General features: G+C 39.1%; 2 protein-coding genes across 2 annotated transcripts; both read left to right on the top strand.

Moving 5' to 3' along the window:
• The first annotated feature begins 524 nt into the window (after positions 1 to 524).
• On the top strand, positions 525 to 5,805 carry LOC126728714 (uncharacterized). Its single transcript, XM_050434499.1, has 2 exons — positions 525 to 1,238; positions 5,791 to 5,805. The coding sequence occupies exons 1-2, from the start codon at positions 525 to 527 to the stop codon at positions 5,803 to 5,805; spliced, it is 729 nt and encodes a 242-aa protein (XP_050290456.1).
• A 13,190-nt stretch (positions 5,806 to 18,995) lies between these two features.
• On the top strand, positions 18,996 to 22,139 carry LOC126727082 (glucan endo-1,3-beta-glucosidase 1). The gene is made up of 4 exons (XM_050432559.1): positions 18,996 to 19,345; positions 19,431 to 20,735; positions 21,612 to 21,639; positions 21,798 to 22,139. Exons 1-4 carry the CDS (start codon positions 19,282 to 19,284, stop codon positions 21,961 to 21,963), a joined length of 1,563 nt encoding a protein of 520 aa, XP_050288516.1. The 5' UTR covers positions 18,996 to 19,281; the 3' UTR covers positions 21,964 to 22,139.
• The last annotated feature ends 2,179 nt before the right edge of the window (positions 22,140 to 24,318 follow it).

Below are 24,318 nucleotides of genomic sequence, written 5' to 3'. Positions count from 1 at the left end.
ATCAACCAACGTTTGCCATATACAATGGTCGGACTGACCTAGTAGAGCATGTAAGCCAATTCAATCAGAGGATGGCCATCCACTCCAGGGATGAGGCGTTAATGTGTAAGGTGTTTCCGTCTAGTTTGGGACCCATGGTGATGAAATGGTTTGATGCCCTCCAGCCGAATTCCATAGATTCCTTTAAACAGCTGGCGCAGGCTTTTGGTTCCCGCTTCATCACCAGCACTAGGGTCCCTCGGCCCCTCGATTCCCTCCTATCCTTGTCCATGCGGGAAGGAGAGACGCTGAAGGCCTACTCGGACAGATACTGGGAAATGTATAATGAGATAGAAGGAAATTACGATGACGTCGCCATTAGTACGTTCAAAAGGGGCCTACCGACAGAACATTGCTTAAGAAAGTCCTTCACTGGGAAGCCAGTCACTAGCGTGCGCCAACTCATGGACATAATTGACAAGTACAAAAGGGTCGAGGAGGACCAGCAGATGGGGAAAGGTAAAGCGAAGGTTGTCCCTCAGGAGATGAGGGACTTCAGGTCGGACCGCTTTAACAGCAGTAACAGGCCGAGAAGAGACTACGCGGAACAGTCCGAACCTACTGGGGCTCAGGCAGTCCATGCTATGTTCCGAGAACCATTGCATAAGATCCTAGAGAATGTGAAGTGTGAACCCTTCTTTCCGTGGCCGAACAGGATGGCAGGCGACCCCTCAAAACGCAATCAGAATCTGTACTGCGCGTACCACCAGGAGCCAGGTCACACCATTGATGATTGCAGGAATCTGAAAAACCATTTGGATCGGCTTGTCCGAGAAGGGAAGTTGAGGCATTTGTTGAACCGCCCTGAAGGATGGCAGGAACAGTCAAATATCGAAACCAGACAAAGCACATTGAGGCCACCTATTGGCACAATAAATGTTATTCTTGTCGTACCTGGAAGGACCGGTTCCAGCCCTTTCAAAGTAATGTCAGTGGGCAGGTTCTCGGCTGAGCCAGACGAAAGTGAATCCAAGAGAGCCAGAGTGAGTGCCACGCCATTAATCGGGTTCTCGGAGGAGGACAAGCAAGGAACCTTTCAACCCCACGACGATGCCCTAGTCGTCACGCTCAGAATTGGAGGTTATGACGTGAAAAGGGTGTTAGTTAATCAAGGCAGTGCCGTGGAGGTAATGTACCCTGATTTGTACAAGGGGTTGAACTTGAAGCCAGAAGACTTGTCACCATACGATTCCCCTCTGGTCAGCTTTGAAGGAAAAATCGTCACCCCGAAAGGCATGATAAGGCTGCCTGTGCAAACAGACTCAGACGTGGTAGAGGTGAACTTCATTGTCGTAGATGCGTACCCTCCCTACACCGCTATCATGGCCCGGCTGTGGCTTCATGCACTAGGGGCTGTGCCATCAACCTTGCACCAAAAAGTGAAGTATCCGTCAGGAGGTCAAATCAAAGAAATAATAGGAAATCAAGGAATGGCTAGGTAATGCATGGTGTCGGCAATCTCACGACGACCAAATAGTGAACCTTCCACTTCAGCCGAGAACGGCTTATAGCAATCAATGACCCCGGTCCCAACTGCGGGTGGTGGAGGACCAGCCACGGAGGTGAGCTATGAGGAGCTGGAGAAAGTACTAGTCGGATCAGACCCTGAGAGGTTTTTTCAGATCGGCTCGAAATTACCACCACAGGAGAAGTCAACACTAATTGATTTTCTTCGACGGAATGCGGACGTATTCGCCTGGGATCCCTATGAGGCCCCCGGGGTTGACTCAGATCTCATATGCCATCACCTTAATGTTAACCCAGTTATAACTCCTAAGAAGCAGCCTCCTCGGTGGCCGTCAAAAGAACATGCAGACGCTGTGAGAGAAGAGGTCGCAAAATTGAAGAAAGTTGGGGCTATCAAGGAAGTATTCTACCTCGAATGGTTAGCCAACACAGTTGTGGTAAAAAAGAAGAGCGGGAAATGGCGGGTCTGCGTAGACTTCACGGACTTAAACAAGGCTTGCCCGAAGAATCCTTTCCCAATGCCACGGATAGACCGATTGGTAGATGCGACTGTTGGGAACCCCTGAATGAGTTTTTTGGATGCCTTCCAGGGCTACCATCAGATATCCCTAGCTGTCGAAGACCAAGAAAAAATTGCTTTTGTCACCCCAGTTGGAAATTATCATTATAAGGTGATACCCTTCGGCTTGAAGAATGCCGGGTTGACCTATCAAAGGATGATGACTAGGATGTTCGAACAGCAGATGGGTAAGAACGTTGAAGTGTATATAGATGACATGGTGGTAAAGAGCAAATTGGTGGCCGACCACATCAGAGACCTTGGCGAAGTATTTCAAATTCTGAGAAAGTACAAGCTACGATTGAACGCATCCAAATGTTCATTTGGGGTGGGATCAGGAAAATTCTTAGGCTATATGGTGACCCACAGAGGAATAGAAGTTAACCTTGACCAAATAAGAGCCATTCATAGCTTGCAACCTCCTCGGAATCCCAAAGAGGTCCAGAAGCTTACCAGCATAATAGCTGCCTTAAACCGTTTCATCTCCCGCTCAGCGGACAGATGCAGACCTTTCTTCCTCCTATTGCACAAGTGGAAGGGCTTCGAGTGGACTGAGGAATGTGCTTTAGCTTTCCAACAACTCAAGGAATACCTCGCCCGACCACTAATTATGTCCAGTCCCGATGCTGACGAGGTGCTGTTCGCATACATCGCAGTAGCCTCTCATGCGGTGAGCTTAGTGCTAATCTGAGAAGACAACGGCACGCAGCGCCCCATGTATTACGTGAGCAAATCGCTGCAGGAGGCAGAGACCCGGTATCTCCCCCTCGAAAAAGCTATCTTGGCCATCATACAAGCCACGCGGAAGCTCCCCCACTATTTTCAAGCACATACAGTAGTTGTGCTAACTCAACTTCCGTTGAAATTCGTCCTCCGCAGCTCCGACTACACAGGCAGAATTGCTAAGTGGGGAACGATCCTGGGCGCCTTCGACATTAGATACATGCCTCGCACCGCCATAAAAGGTCAAGTCCTCGCCGATCTAGTAGCTGAATTTGCGGAGCCCACCCTAGAAGGAGTGGAAGTGTCGGGATCACCAAGTGCTGGTGAGAAACTGATCAGCACAGTCTCTCAGCATGAACACAATTGGTGGAAAGCACACATCGACGGTGCAGCAAACCAAAGGGGCTCAGGCGTGGGGCTCGTTCTAGTCTCTCCCGAAGGGATAACTATAGAAAAGTCGTTAAGGCTCGGATTCTCAGCCACGAATAACGAAGCCGAGTATGAGGCGCTATTGGAGGGGATGTCAATGATCCGAAAATTGGTTGGAAAATACGTAAATATATTCTCGGATTCGAGACTCATCGTGGGACAAGTAAACGGGGAATTGGAGGCGAAAGATGAAAGAATGCAAAAGTACCTGGCCCGGGATAAGCACCTGCAGACCCATTTCTACCACTTCCATTTAACGCATGTACCCAGGAGTGGGAACACCCATGCTGACTCTCTCGCTATGCTGGCCACCTCCTCGACTCAGCCCCTTCCGCGGGTCATTTTAGTTGAAGATCTCTGCCGCCCAACAACAGAGAAGGCCAACGGAATTCGGGTACACAACGTCGGGGCAGGACCTAGTTGGATGGACCCTCTGGTGCTGTTCTTAAAGCACGACACCTTGCCAGACGATAAGGTTGAGGCCGACAAAATCAGGAGGAAAGCTTCTCGATTCTGGCTGTCCGAGGACTCCAAACTTTACCGACACTCATTCTCGGGGCCGTACCTGCTGTGTGTGCACCTAGAGGCTACTGAACTCATCCTGGAGGAATTACATGAAGGGATTTGTGGAAGCCATACGGAGGGTAGGTCCCTGTCCCACAGGGCCATGACGCTGGGTTACTGGTGGCCGAGCATGCATAAAGAGGCTCTGGAATATGTGAAGAAGTGCGACCAGTGCCAAAAGTTCGCCCCGAACATACACCAGCCAGGCGGGGAACTTAACCCGTCGTCCAGCCCTTGGCCATTTGCACAATGGGGCCTAGACATACTAGGACCGTTCCCCAAAGCGACTGGGAACAAGAAATTTCTTCTCGTCGGCACCGATTACTTCACAAAGTGGGTCGAAGCTGAGGCACTAGCAAACATCAGGGACGTCGATGTCAAGAGGTTTGTTTGGAAAAATATTATCACTAGGTTCAGGACCCCGCACACCCTGATCTCGGACAACGGCCTCTAGTTTGACAGCAAAGCCTTCAGAGAATACTATAATGAGCTGGGAATTATCAATCGGTACTCCACACTGGCCTACCCACAGGGTAATGGACAGGCGGAAGCCATCAATAAAACCATAGTGAATGGACTGAAAAAGAGGTTGGACGATGCGAAAGGGAGGTGGGTTGAAGAGTTAGCCCACGTCTTGTGGACATACCGCACCACACCTCGCAGGTCCACAAGAGAAACCCCCTTTTCATTAACCTATGGAGTCGAGGCTGTCATCCCACTGGAGATAAACTTCCCAACACAGAGGACTACTGCCTTCAACCCTATTGCTAATAACAGCCTTCTGGAAAAAAGCTTGGATCTCCTCGAAGAAAAAAGGGAAAGTGCAATGGTCCACCTAGCGTACTATCAGCAAAAGCTCAAACAGGGTGACGACGCCAAGGTGAAGTCCAAGCCATTGGCGCTCGGGGATCTAGTGCTGAGGAAAGTCCTGGGCACCGCGAGGAACCCTGCATGGGGAAAGCTTGGACCAAACTGGGAAGGCCTATACCGTATCACTTCCGTAGCCAGCATAGGGGCATACTTTTTGGAAGATTTGGATGAACATGTAGTGCCACGCCCATGGAATGTAAATAACCTGAAAATGTACTGTTATTAATGAAAGACATCATTCTTGACGCCGTATTACTGTACAGCTACTTGGACTAGGTGTTAAACAGAACTCAAGTCCTGCCTGGCTTCTCGGACCACAGACTTGGGGGAAATTAACCTCGCAGCGATTCTTACTAAGTGTTAAACAGAACCCAAGTCCTGCTTGGCTCCTCGGACCACAGACTTGGGGGAAATTAATCTCGCAGCGATTCTCACTAAGTGTTAAACAGAACCCAAGTCCTGCCTGGCTCCTCGGACCACAGACTTGGGGGAAATTAACCTCGCAGCGATTTTTACTAAGTGTTAAACAGAACCCAAGTCCTGCCTGGCTCCTCGGACCACAGACTTGGGGGAAATTAACCTCGCAGCGATTCTCACTAAGTGTTAAAAAGAACCCAAGTCCTGCCTGGCTCCTCGGACCACAGACTTGGGAGAAATTAACCTCGCAGCGATTTTTACTAAGTGTTAAACAGAACCCAAGTCCTGCCTGGCTCCTCGGATCACAGACTTGGGGGAAATTAACCTCGCAGCGATTTTTACTAAGTGTTAAACAGAACCCAAGTCCTGCCTGGCTCCTCGGACCACAGACTTGGGGGAAATTAACCTCGCAGCCATTCTCACTAAGTGTTAAACAGAACCCAAGTCCTGTCTGGCTCCTCAGACCACAGACTTGGGGGAAATTAACCTTGCAGCCATTTTTACTAAGTGTTAAACAGAATCCAAGTCCTGCCTGGCTCCTCGGACCACAAACTTGGGGGAAATTAACCTCGAGGCCATTTTTACTAAGTGGTAAACAGAACCCAAGTCCTGCCTGGCTCCTCAGACCACAGACTTGGGGGAAATTAGCCTCGCTACCATTTTATCTAATTATCGACTATCATTTCTTACACATTCATTCACTCATGCTTGGTTTTCCATAGTTAATGGCAGAATAGACATCCATTCATGATGAAAACAGAAGAGAAAGTTAAACAACAAGAACAAAAGGAAACTACACCTTTCATTAAAATCCAAAAGTGATCCTTTTACAACCATTAACAGAACAAAACATAAAGGGTTTAACAAGTAAAATCCTACACTACTTTCCTAGATCTGAACCCTGAGTAGGCCTGGGCTGGTCGTCTACTGCCTGGGGCGCCGGAACAGTCTCCTTAGCCTGTGCAACAACCTCCCTGATTGAAAGACTGTCCTCGGGTAACTTGTCCTTCACGGCCGGTTGCGCGTCCTCAGCTTCAGGCATAGAGGAGTCTGAGGCTAAAGCCTTCGTTGGGAGAGGCTCTTCGGGGGCAACCACGTCAGGAATCTCGCGAATGTCCTACGGGAAAAAGATATTCTCAGCTTTCCTAAGATCGGAATCCGCTGGGACTGCTGCCCGATCCAAGGCTACGCCCCAAGACAGAGTGATGTATTCCCTGCATACAGCGGCCACCTCCTCGGCCAACCTGACCTCAGTGTCCCTGACTCCGCGATTATAAGAGGTTGCCACTGCTTTCTCGGCCGCCTCCCTGGCTAGACAGGCCTCCCCCTTGACCTTCGCAAGCTCGGCCTTGAGATCTGAAACCGCCTGCTTCTCTGTCACGAGATTTTCCTCGGATTGGCGAAGCTGTAGGCGCAGATCCTCGGCTTGCTTAGTGGCGTTTTTAAGGCTGGCTTCTGTGCTCGCATGGCCCTTCTTTGCCCCCTTTACTTCATTGTTCAGGCCATCATTTTCCTTCTTGAGGTCGCCAGCAGTCCTCTCGGCAGCACAGCGGGACTGAGCCTCATTGTGAAGGTCCTCACGTGCCTTTTTAGCCTATTCCCCAGTAACAAAGATTTGCTAAGTGACCTGCGCCAGAAAAGTAAAGGCTTAATTAAAGAGAATGATGAATAAAGAGATACGTAACAAGAGAAAGAGATAAGAGAAATTCTCACTTACCATAGCCATGTCCCTCTTCAGCGACATGAAGAGGTTTGGTTGCCGAGTGTCCCGTAGCCCCTTCATATCGCGAGGCAAAAGAAGAGGCTGCTGCAGGGCCTCGGCCAAGAATGATGCCTGCCCTCGCTGGGATTCCCACAGGGTCGCATCCTAAGAAATTGGAGCGCCGTCCAGTTCGAGCCGTGGTGACCAGATCTGCTGTTCCCTCCGAATAGCCGCTTCATCTCGGCTGTCAATAGACCTGGTCCTCTTCTCTTTAGGCTCTTTGGTCTCTTTGCCTTTCTTCTGAGGCTTGGCTTTTTCCTGGCCAACCTCGCCCTCTTCCAATTCCTCCACAGGTCTTTTTTGCCTCAAGTTGGGTATAGGCTGCAGTGCCGCATCCGATGTGGGAGGAAGAGGAGGAGCCTTGGAGGTCGGCTGTTCCTTCGGGACATCCTTGGAGGACTGCCCTTTGTTCCTATTGGAGAGGAGGCCCCTGAGACCAGACATTTGTTTCAGGTCCATTCCTTCTTCTTCAAGCTCTTGGCTGGTATCAACTTGTGCGATTGCTAAACCAAGATCAGGGGCTGCCAAGGCGCAGTCTAAATCTAAATCAGAGTCCGAGAGCTCTACTGGCCTGGCCGACACCTCTCCCTCCTCGGCGAAATGGAACTGGTCTATCTGCTCTTTCAAAGATGAGTGCGAGGAACCGGCTTCTTCCGCTGGGACAACTACTGCAGGAAAAGCACACTGAGTGGGCAGCTGGACGGGTAAATCTCTCGAAGCGAGAAAACTTGGTACGGATACGTCGATTCGTGCTAATCCCGGACTGCCAGCCCTAATTGCTTGGCCGGCCTCCACTAGAGCACGAGTAAGGGGCTCGTAGTCCAAAATCAGAGGTGCGGCCCGCAATTGCCCGTTTGCACTCACGTAAATCTCAGACCTTAGAAGGAAATTGACTGCTTGGATGTTGACCAAACTTAGTCGAGGAGTCATATGCGCCTTGTCTGTAAAGCCCAAAGAAAGGGTTATGTTAGTCCGAGGAGGCAAACAAGCAAAGTCAAAATTGAAACGAAGAAAAAGAAAGACCAAAACTAAGACCCCTTCCAAGGGATCTAACTCTACGGTGTCCCACCTGGTTTTCCTGCCCTGACTGGGCAGTGAATATCGTCGTGCCATTGTCCGGAGACGATCAAAAGGTCATCCTTTAAGCCTTTGTTGGACTTAGGAAGGCAGGATATCAACCTCACCTCATCGAACCTGGACTTCAAGTAATATGAGTCGCCGAGGCTGTGCAATTCATATAGATGAACCACGTCATGCCATGTAAGGCCGAGGTTCATTTGATTGTTTAGGACCTCTACGCACCCCAGAATCCAGAACATATTCACGACGCATTGGTGAGGGGCCAACCTATGACCACGCAAATAATCCCTAGTTATCCTCCCCATAGGGATGGTCATTCCTCCTTCCACGAAGGCTATCACTGAAATGGCAACCTACCCCGTTCTCCTCTTGATTAAGACCTCCTCCAGAGAACAATACTCTAGACCTACCTCCGGCGGAATACAGTATTTAGCCCTGAAGCCTTCCATACCGGCCGAGGAATTTACCAATTTGTCAAGCTTACCCATCCCCCTAATCCTAGGTGACGTGAAGACGATTTACTTAAGGAATAATGCCGGAAAAGGCAATGGAAAAGGAATGTACACTTATGGGTGAGGAACTTGCAGGAAATCTTCAAGGGGGCGACTGCGAAGGCTTGAACGCTTTAAAAGGGAAAGTGCGGGAGTGCTCTGAGTGCTTGTCCAAAAATGAGAAGGAAATGCCTTTGAAAATCTTATGTATCCGGGAGAAGCTGGACAGACATACTCCTGCCTAGAGAAACGGAAATGATCCCAACCGTTGATCTAGCGTCCAACCGTCGGATTAAAAATATATAAAACCGCTAAAAGCAATAATTAGCGCCGCATGGGTCATCAACCACCTCCGTCATTAATGAGGCAAGTGAGAAGCATACCTCCGCACGAGTGATTAATGAGGCACGTGAGAAGCATGCCTCCGCACGAGTGAAGCGGGGACCCACAATAAATAATCCTATGAATGTCAAAATCCCGCCTTTCCTCCTCGGACAAGAAAGAAGGAGCCGGAATTTTGAGGGGCTATTGTAGGGGTGAAATTCCCAAAGTCAACAATGGGCCTGGGGCCCCACACGAAGCCCAACCATGACCCAAAGGGGAATAGGGGCCCAAAAGACTTCTGGCCCAATCCTGTGGAACCCAGTTTGTTTTAAAAGACGTCCGAGGAGGAATGTCTCCTCGGACACACAAATATGGGCCCAATGTGTGTCCCCTCCACAGTGAAGAACCATCCCAGACGAACGTGGGTAGTAGGATGAGCCTCACATAGCAGGAAAGAGGAAAATGTAAGACGTCAAGGAGAAGCCACAACTGCCGCATTAAATGCAAGAAAACTACTTTTTCAGCCGCATTAATGTGGAGAAGACAGGCGAACAGTGTTACATTGGCCAGTGCAACTCACAGAAAGATAAGGAAAATATCCGATGGGACAGGCACTCAAGTGAAGGTCCAGATGGTTAACAAGTGTAAGGTCCTTATCAATTTAAGGAGGCTATATAAGAGAAGGAAATCCCCATGAAGAGGGGATCGGAGAATTGAGGAAAAAGAGAGAGAGAGAGGTGAAAGAATTCTGTAGTCTGTAACCAAAGCAAGAGGTGCACTTATACGTCTCCTCGGACCGATATCCTGTGAACTTAAATAGAATATTCTCACGTTCAATATGTTGCATGGCATACATCTAACTGACATTCACTTCGTCTAGCCTTAGTTCTGTAACCCGCTCTCTACAAATTCATTGTCTGGGGACTTTTGGGACAGAACCACTTACTTGCTGGGCTTGGGCCCCAAAAACCGCCCCTACAATATATATTGACAATGAATATGAAAATATGGAATAGTAAATCTAATTCTCATTTATAAAGGAAATTATTTTCATAAATTATTAGATTTCACTCTAGAGATTGAATTTTGTGACTACATCAACATCAACATTGAATAAGTGTAGACTAGTATCAATTTTTGTTGGAGTATGTATTTAAAAATAAAATTATTGATGATTAGTAGCTAATTTGAAAAGTTTTGGGTAGGGTTGTAAATGAACCAAATTGTTTATGAACAACTCAAGCTTAGCTTGGGAAAAAACTTGCTTATATTTGTTTGTTTAGAAAACAAGCCAAGTTCAAGCCATAATTTTAAGCTCAATTATTAAACAAGCTAAGCTCAAACATAATAATGTGTTCATAAACAAGCTTGTGAACACGAGGACTCAATTAAATTATATGTAATATTATATACTTATATGTATACTTGTCTAAAGACATATTTATATAGATTTGAAATTAATTGTGTAAGTTTGTCAATAGGTTCAGAAAAAATTAAATTATTATGTGTAGATTGTTGATGAAATAAATAGTTTATTTGTATTAAAAATTCATAGAATTATGAAAAGATAAAACATTTTAATCATGGTTTCATAATATAAATATATATAGGAAAAGAATAAGTTAATCAAATAGCTCATAAACAAATTCAAGCTTGCTCAACAAGAATATGAGCCAAGCTTGAACATAAAATCTTGTTTGTTGATGAGTTCAAGCTTGGCTCGTGTTCAAAAAAATTAATGAACAAATTTGAACTTTTAATACTCGACTCAACTCATGTGTTTACATCCCTAACTTTAGGACTCTGACTGGCTAGCTATTCTAATACTCAGACTTCCTAGATGTGATTGACGTGACTCTTAAAAAAAAAAAAAAAAAAAACACTACATCTATAGTGGCATAGCAAACTTTCAACTTGTGTGTACAAAATATAACATTCTTTTGCAAAAGTAGGTAAATCGAGTTGGGCTCTGTTGTAGGAACCTTAGCTCAACCCAAATTTAAACTAAAGGTCTTGCCTTGAGACACAACTCGTGTAGATGACCCATTAATCTCCATGGTAAACAAATAGGGAAATTTTTGGGCTGTTCATGAATGAACTGGCAAGTTTATTACATAGGATCCAAAATTTTTTTTTTTTTTTTTGGTTGGTCAACTCTTTAAAGTTTCCAACGATGGAAGAAAGGGGAGCAAACCCAAAAGGTGGGTTCACTTTTGCCAATCATGTCATGTGAGAACTCATTGTACATTACTATCGTTTTATGCTCTATTCTAGGTGTACCTCACTTAGGATTCCAATTTTTAAATTGCTCAGAATCTCAACCCTTTATCCTTTCCTTTTTGCTAGGTCAATCAAAATGGTAAAGTTTGGCTCTGCATGTTTTATCATTCTTTGGGCATATTACCAGTGTGGCAGTGTGGTTGAGCAAACTAGCGGAGCGGTTGATCAACATTATGTATTCTATTCCTATACCTTAATAGAATTCTCTGTTCTCTATAAAGAAAAAAAATTATATATTCAAAGAATCATGGATCAGTCCTATGTCCTTTTTTACTCCTTTTTAGTTGAGATTGGATTATCTAAACATGACACAATCATAACTACTACTATTATACATTTTACTAATTACTATTGCTAGGTCAATTAGCTTTTAGTTTTTTTGGTCACACATTTAACATAAAAATTAGTAAAAATTATATCTTTTGATAAAATACTCTACAAATAAGCTACCAGAAACTGTGGGAAACCCAAATGAACTCTTAATACACGTAGATAGTTTTATGAATTGCCATGTAATGGATTAGGAGATTCGTCCAATCTAGTTTAGATTATATTTAAGTTCATAAAATGTAAAATGGGCAATTTACTCGATACTTTTAATTAAATTCAAAGTAACGTATCATTTATATGAGAGATAAGAAGAAAGAACATTGCTCCCAAAGTGTCAAATATTTTTCTGACATGAGATAGATATTAAATTGTTTATTTTAATCCTAAAATTTTCCTTCAACTGGATTTCTTATTTTAGGTAATCGTTGCATACATCCCTCCACAAGTGTCAACCTACCTCAATGTGAAAGTGATATTGAATGTGACCATTACACATAATACCGCATCTCAATCTAAGGGTGCATATTGAATTCGTTGTAATGTTGGACTTCCTTATTTTGGGATTTAGACTTTCATATACTTGGCCCTATTAAAGTTACTAATTGTATTTTATTCAAATTTGACAATGTTAATTGTGGCAAGCCATGCTTCTTCTCTCTTTCTATTCTTCAGTCTTGTTTGGATGTTGATCAAGGCATGGTTCTGATTGTTGTGACTAGGATGTAATGTGACCCAGATGCTCGACTCACTGCTGGTTATATACTATATAGTAGCAGAGCTTCATGTATTTTGTTTGCTACCAGAGGAATAGTGTTTGTTGCTGATGCTTTTTGAACCTAAAGCTGACACTGCCCTCACACATTATTTGATACACGCCTTCACACTACGGCTGCGTTTGTTTTGGCTTCAAAACATTTCAGGAAATCATTTTACACCTCACTGTGTGTTTGGTTGCGCATGGAAAATAGAATTTTCCGGAAAAGCATTTCATTTGACCGTAAAATAAAGGCTTTGACCCGAAAATTATTTTACATTTCTATTTTCACTTCAAACCATTTTCGGACTCAAACGCTCAGAGAGAGAGAGAGAGCCTTCAACTTCGCGCAACCAAACACACCAGTAAGATCGCGCCCCAACCCCAGACGTGCTAGTGAGATCGCATTTTCGACTTCATGCCGCCAAGATCATCCCACCGAGATCGTGCCACATGAAGCCTGCTGTCGCTTGACCAATCTCATCCTCCTCTAGGTCAGATCATCTCCTCCTTTGGGTCGATCTCGTCATCTGCCACTCGCCGATCTATCACCTGAAAATATTTTACACCCGGAAAATATTTTACACTGAAACAAACGCAGCCTACAACTCTCACAAATTTAACTGGAGTTTGTTGGCACTTATATTGGACCTAGCAGCATAGTAAAGATTTTTTTTGCCTTCAAGGGATACGAAACTCTAATGAGATATAAAAGAAAGTTTTTTTATTTTATTTTTTTTAATATATTTTTTTAAAACCATATGGATTTGATTTGATTTGATTTTTTTTTTTTATAGAAAGTTTTTATTTCTTTGTTACAAGTACTTGATAGCATTACATGAATGGATGAACCTCTTATTATCAATGCTATAAAAAAAAAACAATTTTATTAATAATATGTTAAGAGTTTGTGGCTTAACTAATTAATAAAAAAATTGTAAATCAAATAAATTATGTTAAAAAAAAAGTGATTTTTTGTTTTTATTTGAAGATCAAATATAGAGAAAAATGTCAAGATGGAGTTTTGTAAGTTAATGTGTTTTTATGGGAGATGTCTCTCCCCAACTATTGAATTAAAAAAAAATATATATATATTGAAGTAAAGAAGTATTTTTAATTATTCATTTTTCATTTAATCTGCCGAACAGATTTTGAAGAATAAAAAACAAAAGTACTAGAGCTCTTGTAATTTACATGTTCCCTAAAACCTATTGAAATTTCAGTTACAATTACACCCACTATGATTAATCTTGTATTAAAAAAAATATATATATATATATATATATTTATTTATATTTATATTTATATATATATATATATATTTATATTTATATTTATATATATATATATATATATATGAAAAAACACTTATTTCAACAAATTATTCTACGAACCTGGTGAATTACACTTTTTTCACACATAGTTGGATGGTCATGGAGCTTACATTTAACATTTTTCATATATGAATAATTATTCAATGCACCATTTATGGGCTCCACATGTAAATCGAACCCATGTTGAGTTTTTTTAGGAATACAACAAAAATTCAAAATAATTTCACAACATTCTTTGCATATGTGTGTGCTGTGTTTTTATGTTTAAACCCCATTCCAACTTCATTGTGTGTTTATTTCACAACCAAAAAAAAAAAGTAAAAATCCACGGCATTCTCAATCAATAAAACCATGTGAGAAGCACATAGGGCATGCGAAATAATTGCTTCTTTTTTCCTCAGGGAAACAAATAACAGCAGTGCTTCAATAAAAGTTTACTTTGAAGAAAATTAACTCAATTTGTACAATTATGTATTATGCAATGGCCGACTAATTAATCTATACTTTTCAATATGTTTAAAGATGCATTGTCCTACTAATTCACAACTGGCAGCGGCAGGCATAGCACCACACTGAGTTATACTTTTTTTTTATAATATTTTTTTGAGTTAGAATGTTTAGCCACTCTAATTATTCAATTTAGCTCAAGGTAGTATGTGAGTGGGCCCATTCACTGTTGAATTTATAAAATGCAATTTAGATTTGAAATTTCGGAAAATGTAAAATATATTAAGTTGATATTAAGCCCAGTGAAATTGCAATTTACTTTGTAGAATTTGTTACTATTCTTTATTTGCCCATTTAATTTAAAGAGATTAAAAAAAAAATTATGAAATGGTATTATTTTTCCAAAAAAACACATACGGTGCCCTTTTTTTTTTTTTTTTTATGAGAGGAGGTATCATCTGTTTTAATCAGCTTCCTATGATAACATATGTTTTAATATATAGTGGTAACATATGTTTTTAATGAATTCTTTACTTGAATGATACTGTGCTTTTCATTAGTTAAAAAAAAAATGAAGGAAAGAAAAGTCCCCATAGTCAAAATCTAGATAAAAATATGCAAAGACGCCCATTGTCATCCAAAAAATCTTGAACTCAGTCAAGGCGCCTCAAATTTGAGGTGGCTATTTCTCCCCAACGTATATGGGGTAAGTAAGGATAGTCATTTCCATGGCTACCCAAAAAAAAAAAAATGTAAGAAAGACAGGTGACCCTAGAATCATGAGCCCAGTCAAGTCGTCTCAGACAAATATACCAAAATAAAAGCTACAGTGTCTTAGTAATGCCTCAGTGGAAATAACCCACACCGCTAGAATGAGCAAGCTGAGATAATTCTCATCCTCTTCACACACAAACCTTACAAATTCAAAAACATTTTATTAATTTTTTATATATTTTTTTGAAAAAAAATAAAGAGAAAACTGAGTTGTAATTGTAAAATTTCAAATTTATGATGATGTTGTAATCATAAATTATAATTTTTTGAATTTTAATTAAGGTTAAAAACCAAAAATCTTCCTTGAAGTTTGGGTTAATACCAGGTAATGCTAAGACTTTTTAAAATCATTAAATTTTACTCTTTATTTACCCATTTAATTTAGAGGGATAAAAATCCAAAAAACTTATAAAATGTTATTATTTTACCAAAAACCTCATATGTTATGGTAACATATGTTTCAATAAATAGTGGTAACATATGTTTTTAAAAAATTCTTTACTCTTTTTTATTATTTTTATTTTAGAGTTTCAATTGCCCACTCTTGATTATTGCTCTCTATCATCATATTAAGACCTCAATTAGTTTTGGTGTAGACAAGAATTGAATCTCAGATTTTTTATTCAATCACAAGAGACTTTATTAGTTGAATTTTTTCTTGAATGCTAATGTATTTTTTAGATTTTAAAAATGAGATTTTTTTATAAAAAAAATATTTAAAAAAAACTCTAAAAAATGTCTGATTTTAAAACACCTTTATTAAACAGAGGGTATGACAAACTAACAAGATAATTAGTTGAAATTTGACTAAGTTGTAGTTAATGTAAACCTCACGTTAAGCCAACTTACACTATGAGTGAACAGTCTTTCCATATATCTATCTATAATATCTAACTATAATCTATAGTATATGTAAATTGAAAAAATATCCACTACCTATTTAATTCTTCTATCTAATTGAAAAAAAAAAAAAAGATGTTTATATATATTGACAATTAATATGAAAATATGGAATAAAAAAAATCTAATTCTCATTTATAAAGGTAGTTATTTTCTCTCCATAAATATTTTTGGTAAAAAATAATAATAATGAATATAGAAAGTCTCAAATTTTCTATGAACCTATATGGTAACCCAAAAGTTCTCTATTCAGATTTCAAACTTGGTATTATGCTACCACAATGAATTGGATGAGTTTGTATGTAAATATTGTAGCGGGCAAAAATAAGTCAAGGTGAAAATGTATCAAACTTGTTACTTTTGCTCACACAATTAATTTAAAGAGGTGGGATGCCAATCAAGCTTTAATACCCTTATGTAGATGGAAAGAACTAACTAGAATTGATAAAATTAACATTGAGTGTAATTATGCAAGTATAAGTGAAAGATAGCCTCAAATGGCTTGTATTAAGCTTCTCGGGTTTGGTCCGAGATAGTGATTACAATTGTTCTCAGGTTACAATAGTGAATCTTTTTCTCCTCCCCTCCTACAGAGGCTTCTCTGCCTTATATAGTTACCTAAGTTGTATCTTAGCCCTCCATTTGGAGGGTCAAGGTTCATCTCTTTTGATACTTGTTCCATCAGGGCCTTACTAAAAAGTTTCTACATTAGGCTATGAGCTGTGTTTACACTGTTCAATGGTCATTTCCTCATTAATGTAACCAGTTAGGTAGGTTCAGCGCATTGAATGCGGAGGTGATGAATGCTTTATTTGTCTTTTTCTCTTCCTAGCTTGACGACAAATCCTCCTTCTCTTCCTCGGTTTGTGCTCGATGGCCTTTAGCATTGGTCCTCGGTCCCCCGAGGACATGTCATTATCCTCGACGTCCTCGGGTGTTATAGTCTCCCTATACTTGTGGTGGGTTGTTCATATTTTCTCGAGGACTTACCGTCAGTGCTTTCCAAGGTCTGTTCTCTTGGCATTGGCCTTGTCCCATCTATCCACATTCTCGGATTCTTGTCCTCCCACAAATATATCATATTAAGGGTGTGTTTGGATAGAACTTATTTTGCTGAAACTGAAAACTGAAAACTGAAAACACTGTAGCAAAATAATTTTTAAATGTGTAAATAGTACCGTGGGACCCATTTTTAATGAAAAAGTTGCTGAAAAGTGTAATTTGTAGGTCCGTGAACAGTGCATATATGCACTGTTCACTACAGAAAGTCAATATTTGCGGTTACTGTTCAATGAACAGTAACCGCATTACTCCAAAACAAAACGCGTGAAAAAAAAAAAAAAAAAAAAAAAACAGAAACGCAGGAACAAGAAACGCAACGCAACTTAAGTCCAACCCAAACAGTCACTAAATATGCAACTTGCCAATTACATATACATTTTTCAACTACCAAAACATTTAAGGTATCTTTTTTTTCCCAACCTTTTCCCTCCCTCAACATTTCTGAATCATGAATACCTTTTTCTCTTTCCCTACATATTTTTATATTTATGTATGTTCTCTTTTTATTTCTCTTTAAACTAACAAGCTTAGTATTTGATGGGAATTTTTTTTTATCAGTGTATGTTTGTTTTTTATATCTACTATCAGAGTACCTCTCTCTCTCTTAGTATTTGATGGGATTTTTTATTTTTATTTTTATCAGTGTATGTTTGTTTTTTGTTTTTTATATCTACTGTCAAAGTACCTCTCTCTCTCTCTCTCTCTCAATTCGATTTCTCTATAATCTTGATCTTTGATTTGTTTTGATGATACCTATTTCATAGATTGCTTTCTTTGTATATGATATAACTAAGATTGAACAATCATTTTGCAACTATAGATTGATTGTTATTTATTACTATTCTTAAAATTTGGTGTTTTGATTTTTGTACTTTTTAGATTAATCTTTTTGGACTTGGTATAAGTGTGCAATCATCTCAATCTACACGCAAAGGGTGTGCAGAGAGCAAGAGCCATAATTTTCTTGAGCTTCAAGTTTAATGATCGACCCACCACTAAGAATAATGGCGTAAAGTTTATATGGAAGAAATAAGAAAAGATTTTGATATTGTGAAACTTTTATTTTATTTTTTTTCTCTTTAAATTTATTTGTTTTAAGATTCAATTTACATTTGAATTTATATATTTTGTGTATGTTGATAATGTGGGAGGTTTTGGTACTCGCGATACAGTAATTGATTCGAGGAATAATATGTTTTTGGCCTAGCTCTTTCTTTTCTTCCATGTAAATTCACGACTGGCAGGCGTAGCACCACTGACTTGTACTTTTCCATCTGTACAATTATATTATACTGATTTTTTTTTTTGTTGTCTGTCATCAAAATTGCTACTGTTCCATTTTTTTTTTTATAAATATTTTGTTGATTTAGACTGTTTAGCAACTCTAATTATTCTTAAACTGCTGACAGAGGTATGTGAGTGGCTGTGGCCCCCCATTTACTCATTGAAAGGAAGTTGAAGTTAGCCGAATGTCCTAAACCCAGTGGAAGACTAGACTTTGTTAAAGCATACCACCATAAAGTCGGCTGCAGTAACGTCTCTTTGCTTGCAAACGCCAGCCTGTTTTTCAAGAACCAGCAAGGTCCAGAATAAGCCACGTGTTACTCACCTTTTTTTGGGACTGAAAGAGGTAGAGTGCACAACACCAGTTTAAGACTTTAAATTTACTCCATAGTCTACAACAAAATAGAAAATAGAGGGCCCCGAGGAAATTTGAGTAATATTGTTAGCTACAATACTGTCCAAAACTCCAAACCCTACTGTAAAACTTGAAGACAAAAAATCAGCCAGGAGAGTTTTATAGTTTAATTAACGTATTTTTAATATTAAAAAATGTTAAAGAATGTTTCAAGGGTATTGATTTAAGAATTATTTTTAGAATTATTTTATAAAAAAAATAAAATAATTAATTATGTTGATAAATTTTTATATTTTTCATAAAAATAATGTTGAAACTTTTTAAATATAATTTATTAATAATTACTCTAAACACAACCTATAACAGGACTATTAACATTTTTAAAAGTCTAGGATTCGAAAATTTTCTTCCTAATTATTAGGAAGAAAAAAAACTCTGCCCCACCAGTTACCTATACAATGCCTCTCAAACTTCTTAAAAGTGTTAAAAAACAGTGCTATTTATTACACTCAATTAACTGATGTTCTAACTTTTAATTTGTAGTAATTAATAAGAGATGTAGAAATGACTAAAATAACCTTCCTGCCCCAAGTCACAAGACGAAAAAGACTAACAGAGAAGTGCAATTGTACTTTGAAAGAGTGTCGGCTTACAACTCACAAGGTCATTTTAGTGAACTTATTAAGGGGAAAAAAACTAAGTGTTTTTTTTTTCCTAAAAAAAAAGAAAAAGAAAATGTTTGAACTAAAAACTAACACAGCTTTTGGGAAACAAAAACAAAAAATCCAGTAACCCCAACCCACACTGTCTTCTTTGGTTCTATGTCTTCTTCTTTCTTCTTCGCACTGTAACTCTCTTGGGGTCTCAGTCTCAGACAGACCCAAAACCCAGATACCAAAGTGAACTCCCCACATCCCCCACAATACCACAACCACAAATTAAACCCAAAAGGAAGAAACTTGCAAGATAATGCAAGGATCTGTAGCTGAACCAGAACCAGGGGATGAGGAAGTGAAGCTCAAGCCTCTCTTCAACAATGGCAGTCTCTAAGCTCACAATCATCTTGTCCTTATTCACACTACTATCCACACTCTTACAAGGTAACTACGCACAAAAAAAAACTATCATAATCAAGAAAACCAAGCAAAACCCATATCTTATTATGTTAATTTTCTTTGTTTGCAGCTAAATCTACACCACAAATCAAGCAGGTAAAAGTACAAGACCAAGACGCACAGCCATTTGTGGGTGTGAACATTGGCACAGATGTTTCGAATCTAGTCTCTCCCTCTGCCTTAGTTTCGTTTCTCCTAGTCCAAAAGATCACTCACATCAGACTCTACGATGCCAATCCTGACCTCCTCAAAGCACTGGCTCACTCCAAGATCCGAGTCATTATTAGTGTCCCAAACAACCAGCTCCTCGCCATCGGCTCTTCCAACACCACAGCCGCTGCCTGGATAGGCAGAAACGTTGTTGCTTTCTACCCTGAAACACTCATCACTGCTATTTCTGTAGGAGACGAGGTGTTAACCACTGTGCCTTCCTCAGGTCCTATACTTCTCCCAGCTATTGAGGCACTTTACAGTGCTTTAGTGGCAGCAAATCTTCACACCCAGATCAAGATTTCGACCCCACATGCTGCTTCTATAATCCTTGATCCTTTTCCACCTTCACAAGCTTTCTTTAACCAAAGCTTGTCCTCAGTTATTGTACCTTTGCTTCAGTTCCTTTCCAAAACTGGGTCACCTTTGATGATGAACCTTTATCCTTACTATGTGTTTATGCAAAACAAAGGGGTGGTTCCTTTGGATAACTCTTTGTTTAAGCCCTTAACACCTTCTAAAGAAATGGTTGATCCAAACACTTTGCTTCATTATACTAATGTGTTGGATGCTATGATTGATGCTGCTTATTCTTCCATGAAGAACCTTAATTTCACAGATGTTGTGGTACTTGTCACAGAGAGTGGTTGGCCTTCAAAGGGTGATTCTAAAGAGCCTTATGCCACTATTGACAATGCTGATACTTATAATTCCAATCTTATTAAGCATGTTCTTGATCGTAGCGGCACGCCTTTGCACCCGGAAATCACGTCTAGTGTGTATATATATGAGTTGTTAAATGAGGACTTGAGGTCCCCTCCGGTTTCTGAGGCCAATTGGGGTTTGTTTTATGGGAATTCTACGCCGGTTTACTTGCTTCATGTTTCAGGAAGTGGGACTTTTTTGGCTAATGATACGACTAACCAGACCTATTGTGTGGTGATGGATGGAGTGGACTCGAAGACATTGCAGGCGGCTTTGGATTGGGCATGTGGACCTGGGAGGGCTAATTGCTCTGAGATTCAACCAGGGGAGAATTGTTACCAGCCTAATAATGTGAAGAGCCATGCCACTTATGCATTTGATAGCTATTACCAGAAGGAAGGGAGGGTTGCTGGGTCTTGTGACTTCAAGGGTGTGGCTATGATCACCACCTCTGACCCAAGTAAGTGTTAGTTTTACATTTTGGATTTTTAAAAACTTGGATGTTTGAATTTAACATTGAATTGAATTCAATATATTTGAGGTTCTTGTTTCTGTAATTTGGTGTTTGATGCTAAAGTTGGGAACTTTAATAGTTAGGGAAGAGGAACATGAATAAAAATCCTCTGTTTACATTCCACTTTTGTTCCACTATGGCAGTCTACCATTTTTATTTCCTGTTAGTAGTATTAACCAAAGTTTAAAATGAAGGGAAAAAAAAGGACAAATGGTATTGGTAGAACACTTATTAAAAGTAGGACAAATGATTTCTTATTTTCCCTGCTGTTATTTGTAAAGGCGTTAAGCTAAAGTTTTGAACTTTTGATTGCTTAATTTGTTAAATCTATGCCACTGTGGGAAAGTAATAGAAACAACAATACACGCTCCAAGGCTTCAGTCACGGAGAACTCAATGATGACTTAATGGGAATGAAATTATGACCCACCTGGCAGAGGCTCATTGTCTCTTCTGTGTTTGGAATGTGAAAAAAAATTTCAAAAAATGGCTTGGTAATTGCATTTCCTATTTGGAAGTGTGAACAAGGAAGTTCCTCTGGAGTCTGGACATTGGTTACTATGTGAACCCCATTGTGACCAGACACTTCAAAAGATTCTAGTCCTGGTATAAGATTGCCTTTCAGAATAAGGTCGCTTTCTATAATGTTACTTCAAACCAACTCCCATTACATTATTGCCTTTTACATCAACTAGAAATTTCCTTTGCTAAAATGGGTCCACATTATTTGTTCATTTTCACCTGACTTTTATGTGCTCCGTATATGAACGTAACATCTTTTTTTTTTTTGGGTTTTTCTCCCTTGTGGGGAATGTATTTGCAGGTCACGGGAACTGTATTTTTCCTGGAAGGTAAGAAAAGCTTGCTCTAAAGTCCTCATCTTATTTGTTTCCATACCCATATTGCCAATAAATAATACCTTAGCTCTAAGTACAGCTTATAATTTTTAATGCTTTATGCATAAATTTTTATGTTCTTAGCGAAGTGTGTTTATTTAATTTGTGCACAGTAAGCAGGCGACCAATACGACAAGGCAAGTAGTGAACTCGACAGACATGAGTGGTGCAGGGAACAGAGTAAGATTCGTCACCTTCTGGAGCTGGCGAATAAGTGCAATCAACAAGTGGTGGCACTTTTTCTTAGTTTTAGCTTTCAATATTTTGTTATTATGGTGAGGTAGAAAAAAAAAAAAAACTATTTTTTGAATTATATTATTAGTTTGTAATAAGTTCGTTTATGATCCAATGTTTATTTTTTTTGGGGTGGGGGTTGGGGTTGGTAGTGTCCTCTTTTTGTAATTAGCATAATTGCTAAAGTTAGATTCATAAATTGTGGCATTAATACTGCTAAACACTACCAACAACATGGACGGATTTACATGCCAAAAAAAAGAAGAAGAAGAAACTTTTCTAAAGCTTTTTCTTTTGTATTTTGGAAATGAAAATTGAAAAAACTTTTCTTATGAAATCATTATTGTCGTTTACCAAAATGAAAAGGAAAAGATAAAGGTAAAAGATCAAAGTGGAAGTTGTGTATTGAACTATACAAAATGTTTATATAAATATGAAAATTTTTTAATCTATGATACAATTAGGCTAAGATGTCATTAATTTTATTTATTTGGTGCAGATAGGAACTTTATAAGTTGCGTTAAGTATAATGGGCATGACCTCTGTCTAGTGCACTGAACCCATTGCAATCATGGCACGTGTTCGAAAATGGACATGTGTCATGATCGCAGTGAGTCTAGTGTCACAGGACACTGGACAAAAGTCACACCCAATTATAATCACTACATTGTTACATTCTTGACTCTTCTCTCCATTAGGAAGTTTGGCTAGAAAGAACTCCATTATATATATATATATATATATAATTTATTTTGGAGAGAGTTTCAACTTTTGATGTTCACTGTTAATAATAATTCTTTATTATTACCGCATCTTTGTTGAAGGCATACTCCTTTTGGGCAGTTGTTGCCATAATAACTCTTTGAAGAAAGAGTATAGCTTTATACTAGTACTTTTTGTGGTTGATTAATGTGGAGGTATCGATCAATAGCCAAAACTCCATTACATCACATTACAAGATGCCATCTTTTTACATAGCTCTTTGATTTTGCATTTCGTGGCCCCTCATTTTCTACCTGGTGTCCCTACTTAATGAATGGAAAATAGGTATGAAACCAAACGATCAAGACAGTAAACATAAGTTCAAATATTTTAAGACAGAAATATGAGAGGGAAATCTTATTATTTTTTACTAAAAACGCAGACTTTTTTTTTTTTTTTTCCTTGTACTTGGTGCACTACTCATGGGACATGAACAATGCATTAAGGTAAATGCACAGTATTTTCGTTAATGAATAGTAACCAGAAAATATTTTTTTTATTGTTTTCAACTTTTAGTTTTCAGCAAAATAAGCGGTATCCAAACACACACTAAGCATTACTACTTTACTAGAGGCTGAGAAAAGTTGATCTTCCACCTTCCAGTCATTCTTTCCAAATAAGTGCAATTACCTCTCCAATCAAGTGAAAGATCCAAGGATAAATGTAGGAGAGAGTGTAGACATTATATTTTGCAACTTTCATTTAATCTCACCAAGAGAAAATTTGTCATTTTAGGATATAAAGAAAAATCACAATTTTGATTGTTGGATTTCCAAATTATCCATTAAACCCAAATCTAGAAGTTCTAATGATAAAAACAACATATCATGTGCTTCAATCAGACCACAAAATTAAAAGTTTCAGTCGAATCAAGTTTTAAATTTTAATATGCATCCCTAAGATGATATGCATCACTAAGATGAGGACTAGACATGTACGTTTATGGTTAATTAATTATGATTGGTCCTTTAAATGATTAGTTATGATTAATGATGTGTCATAATCCCAATGGTCTAGACTTAGGACAAGGGTGCACCATCATACTTAGGATAATTTTATTCGAATAGATAGATAGTCTTATCTTATATTTTAATTAAATCTCTTAGATATAAGCGTTTAATCAAAATTAATCACTTTCTAAATATCCACTAGCAATGTGTAATTCTAAAATGGCTAAATTTTAGGTTCCTTAGTTGAATGATATTCAAAAGTATTGGAAAAACATTAAAATCGAGGGAAAAAAATTATTTTCACTCAAATTGTGGGGCAATTTTTTTCATACTAAACGTGCAAATTAGGCAAATTCTATTTCTATAACAATTATTTCATTTTGAATTATCAAATTATCTTTCTAATACAACTAGTTTTCCCCATTCAATGAAATCAATACAAAGAACAACACTCCAAAGTGAGGCCAAATTATCTTCAAGTGTTGAAATTCTTTCAAAATTTGAAAATTTATTCTTAAACATCTCTTGTATATATATTTCAGAATTAATTTATATATTAAAAAAACTGAGAATGAGTTGCAAACAACCTGAAAAATTCACTAATTGACATAAGAATTTTTCATATATAGTCATGTTTATATGAATAAAAAATAACATATATTGTCGTATTAATGTTTATGTTTATATC

The sequence above is a fragment of the Quercus robur genome, chromosome 5, assembly GCF_932294415.1.
Source record: "Quercus robur chromosome 5, dhQueRobu3.1, whole genome shotgun sequence".
Taxonomy (NCBI): domain Eukaryota; kingdom Viridiplantae; phylum Streptophyta; class Magnoliopsida; order Fagales; family Fagaceae; genus Quercus; species Quercus robur.
Note: the sequence above shows the minus strand (reverse complement) of the source record. Positions and strands in the feature narration are given on the sequence as shown.

Coding starts and splice junctions, on each gene's coding strand:
- LOC126727082 (XM_050432559.1), top strand. CDS start 19,282: ATGGCAGTCTCTAAGCTCACAATCATCTTGTCCTTATTCACACTACTA. Junction 20,736..21,611: donor GATCACCACCTCTGACCCAA/GTAAGTGTTAGT, acceptor ATGTATTTGCAG/GTCACGGGAACTGTATTTTT. Junction 21,640..21,797: donor AACTGTATTTTTCCTGGAAG/GTAAGAAAAGCT, acceptor ATTTGTGCACAG/TAAGCAGGCGACCAATACGA.
- LOC126728714 (XM_050434499.1), top strand. CDS start 525: ATGAGGGACTTCAGGTCGGACCGCTTTAACAGCAGTAACAGGCCGAGA.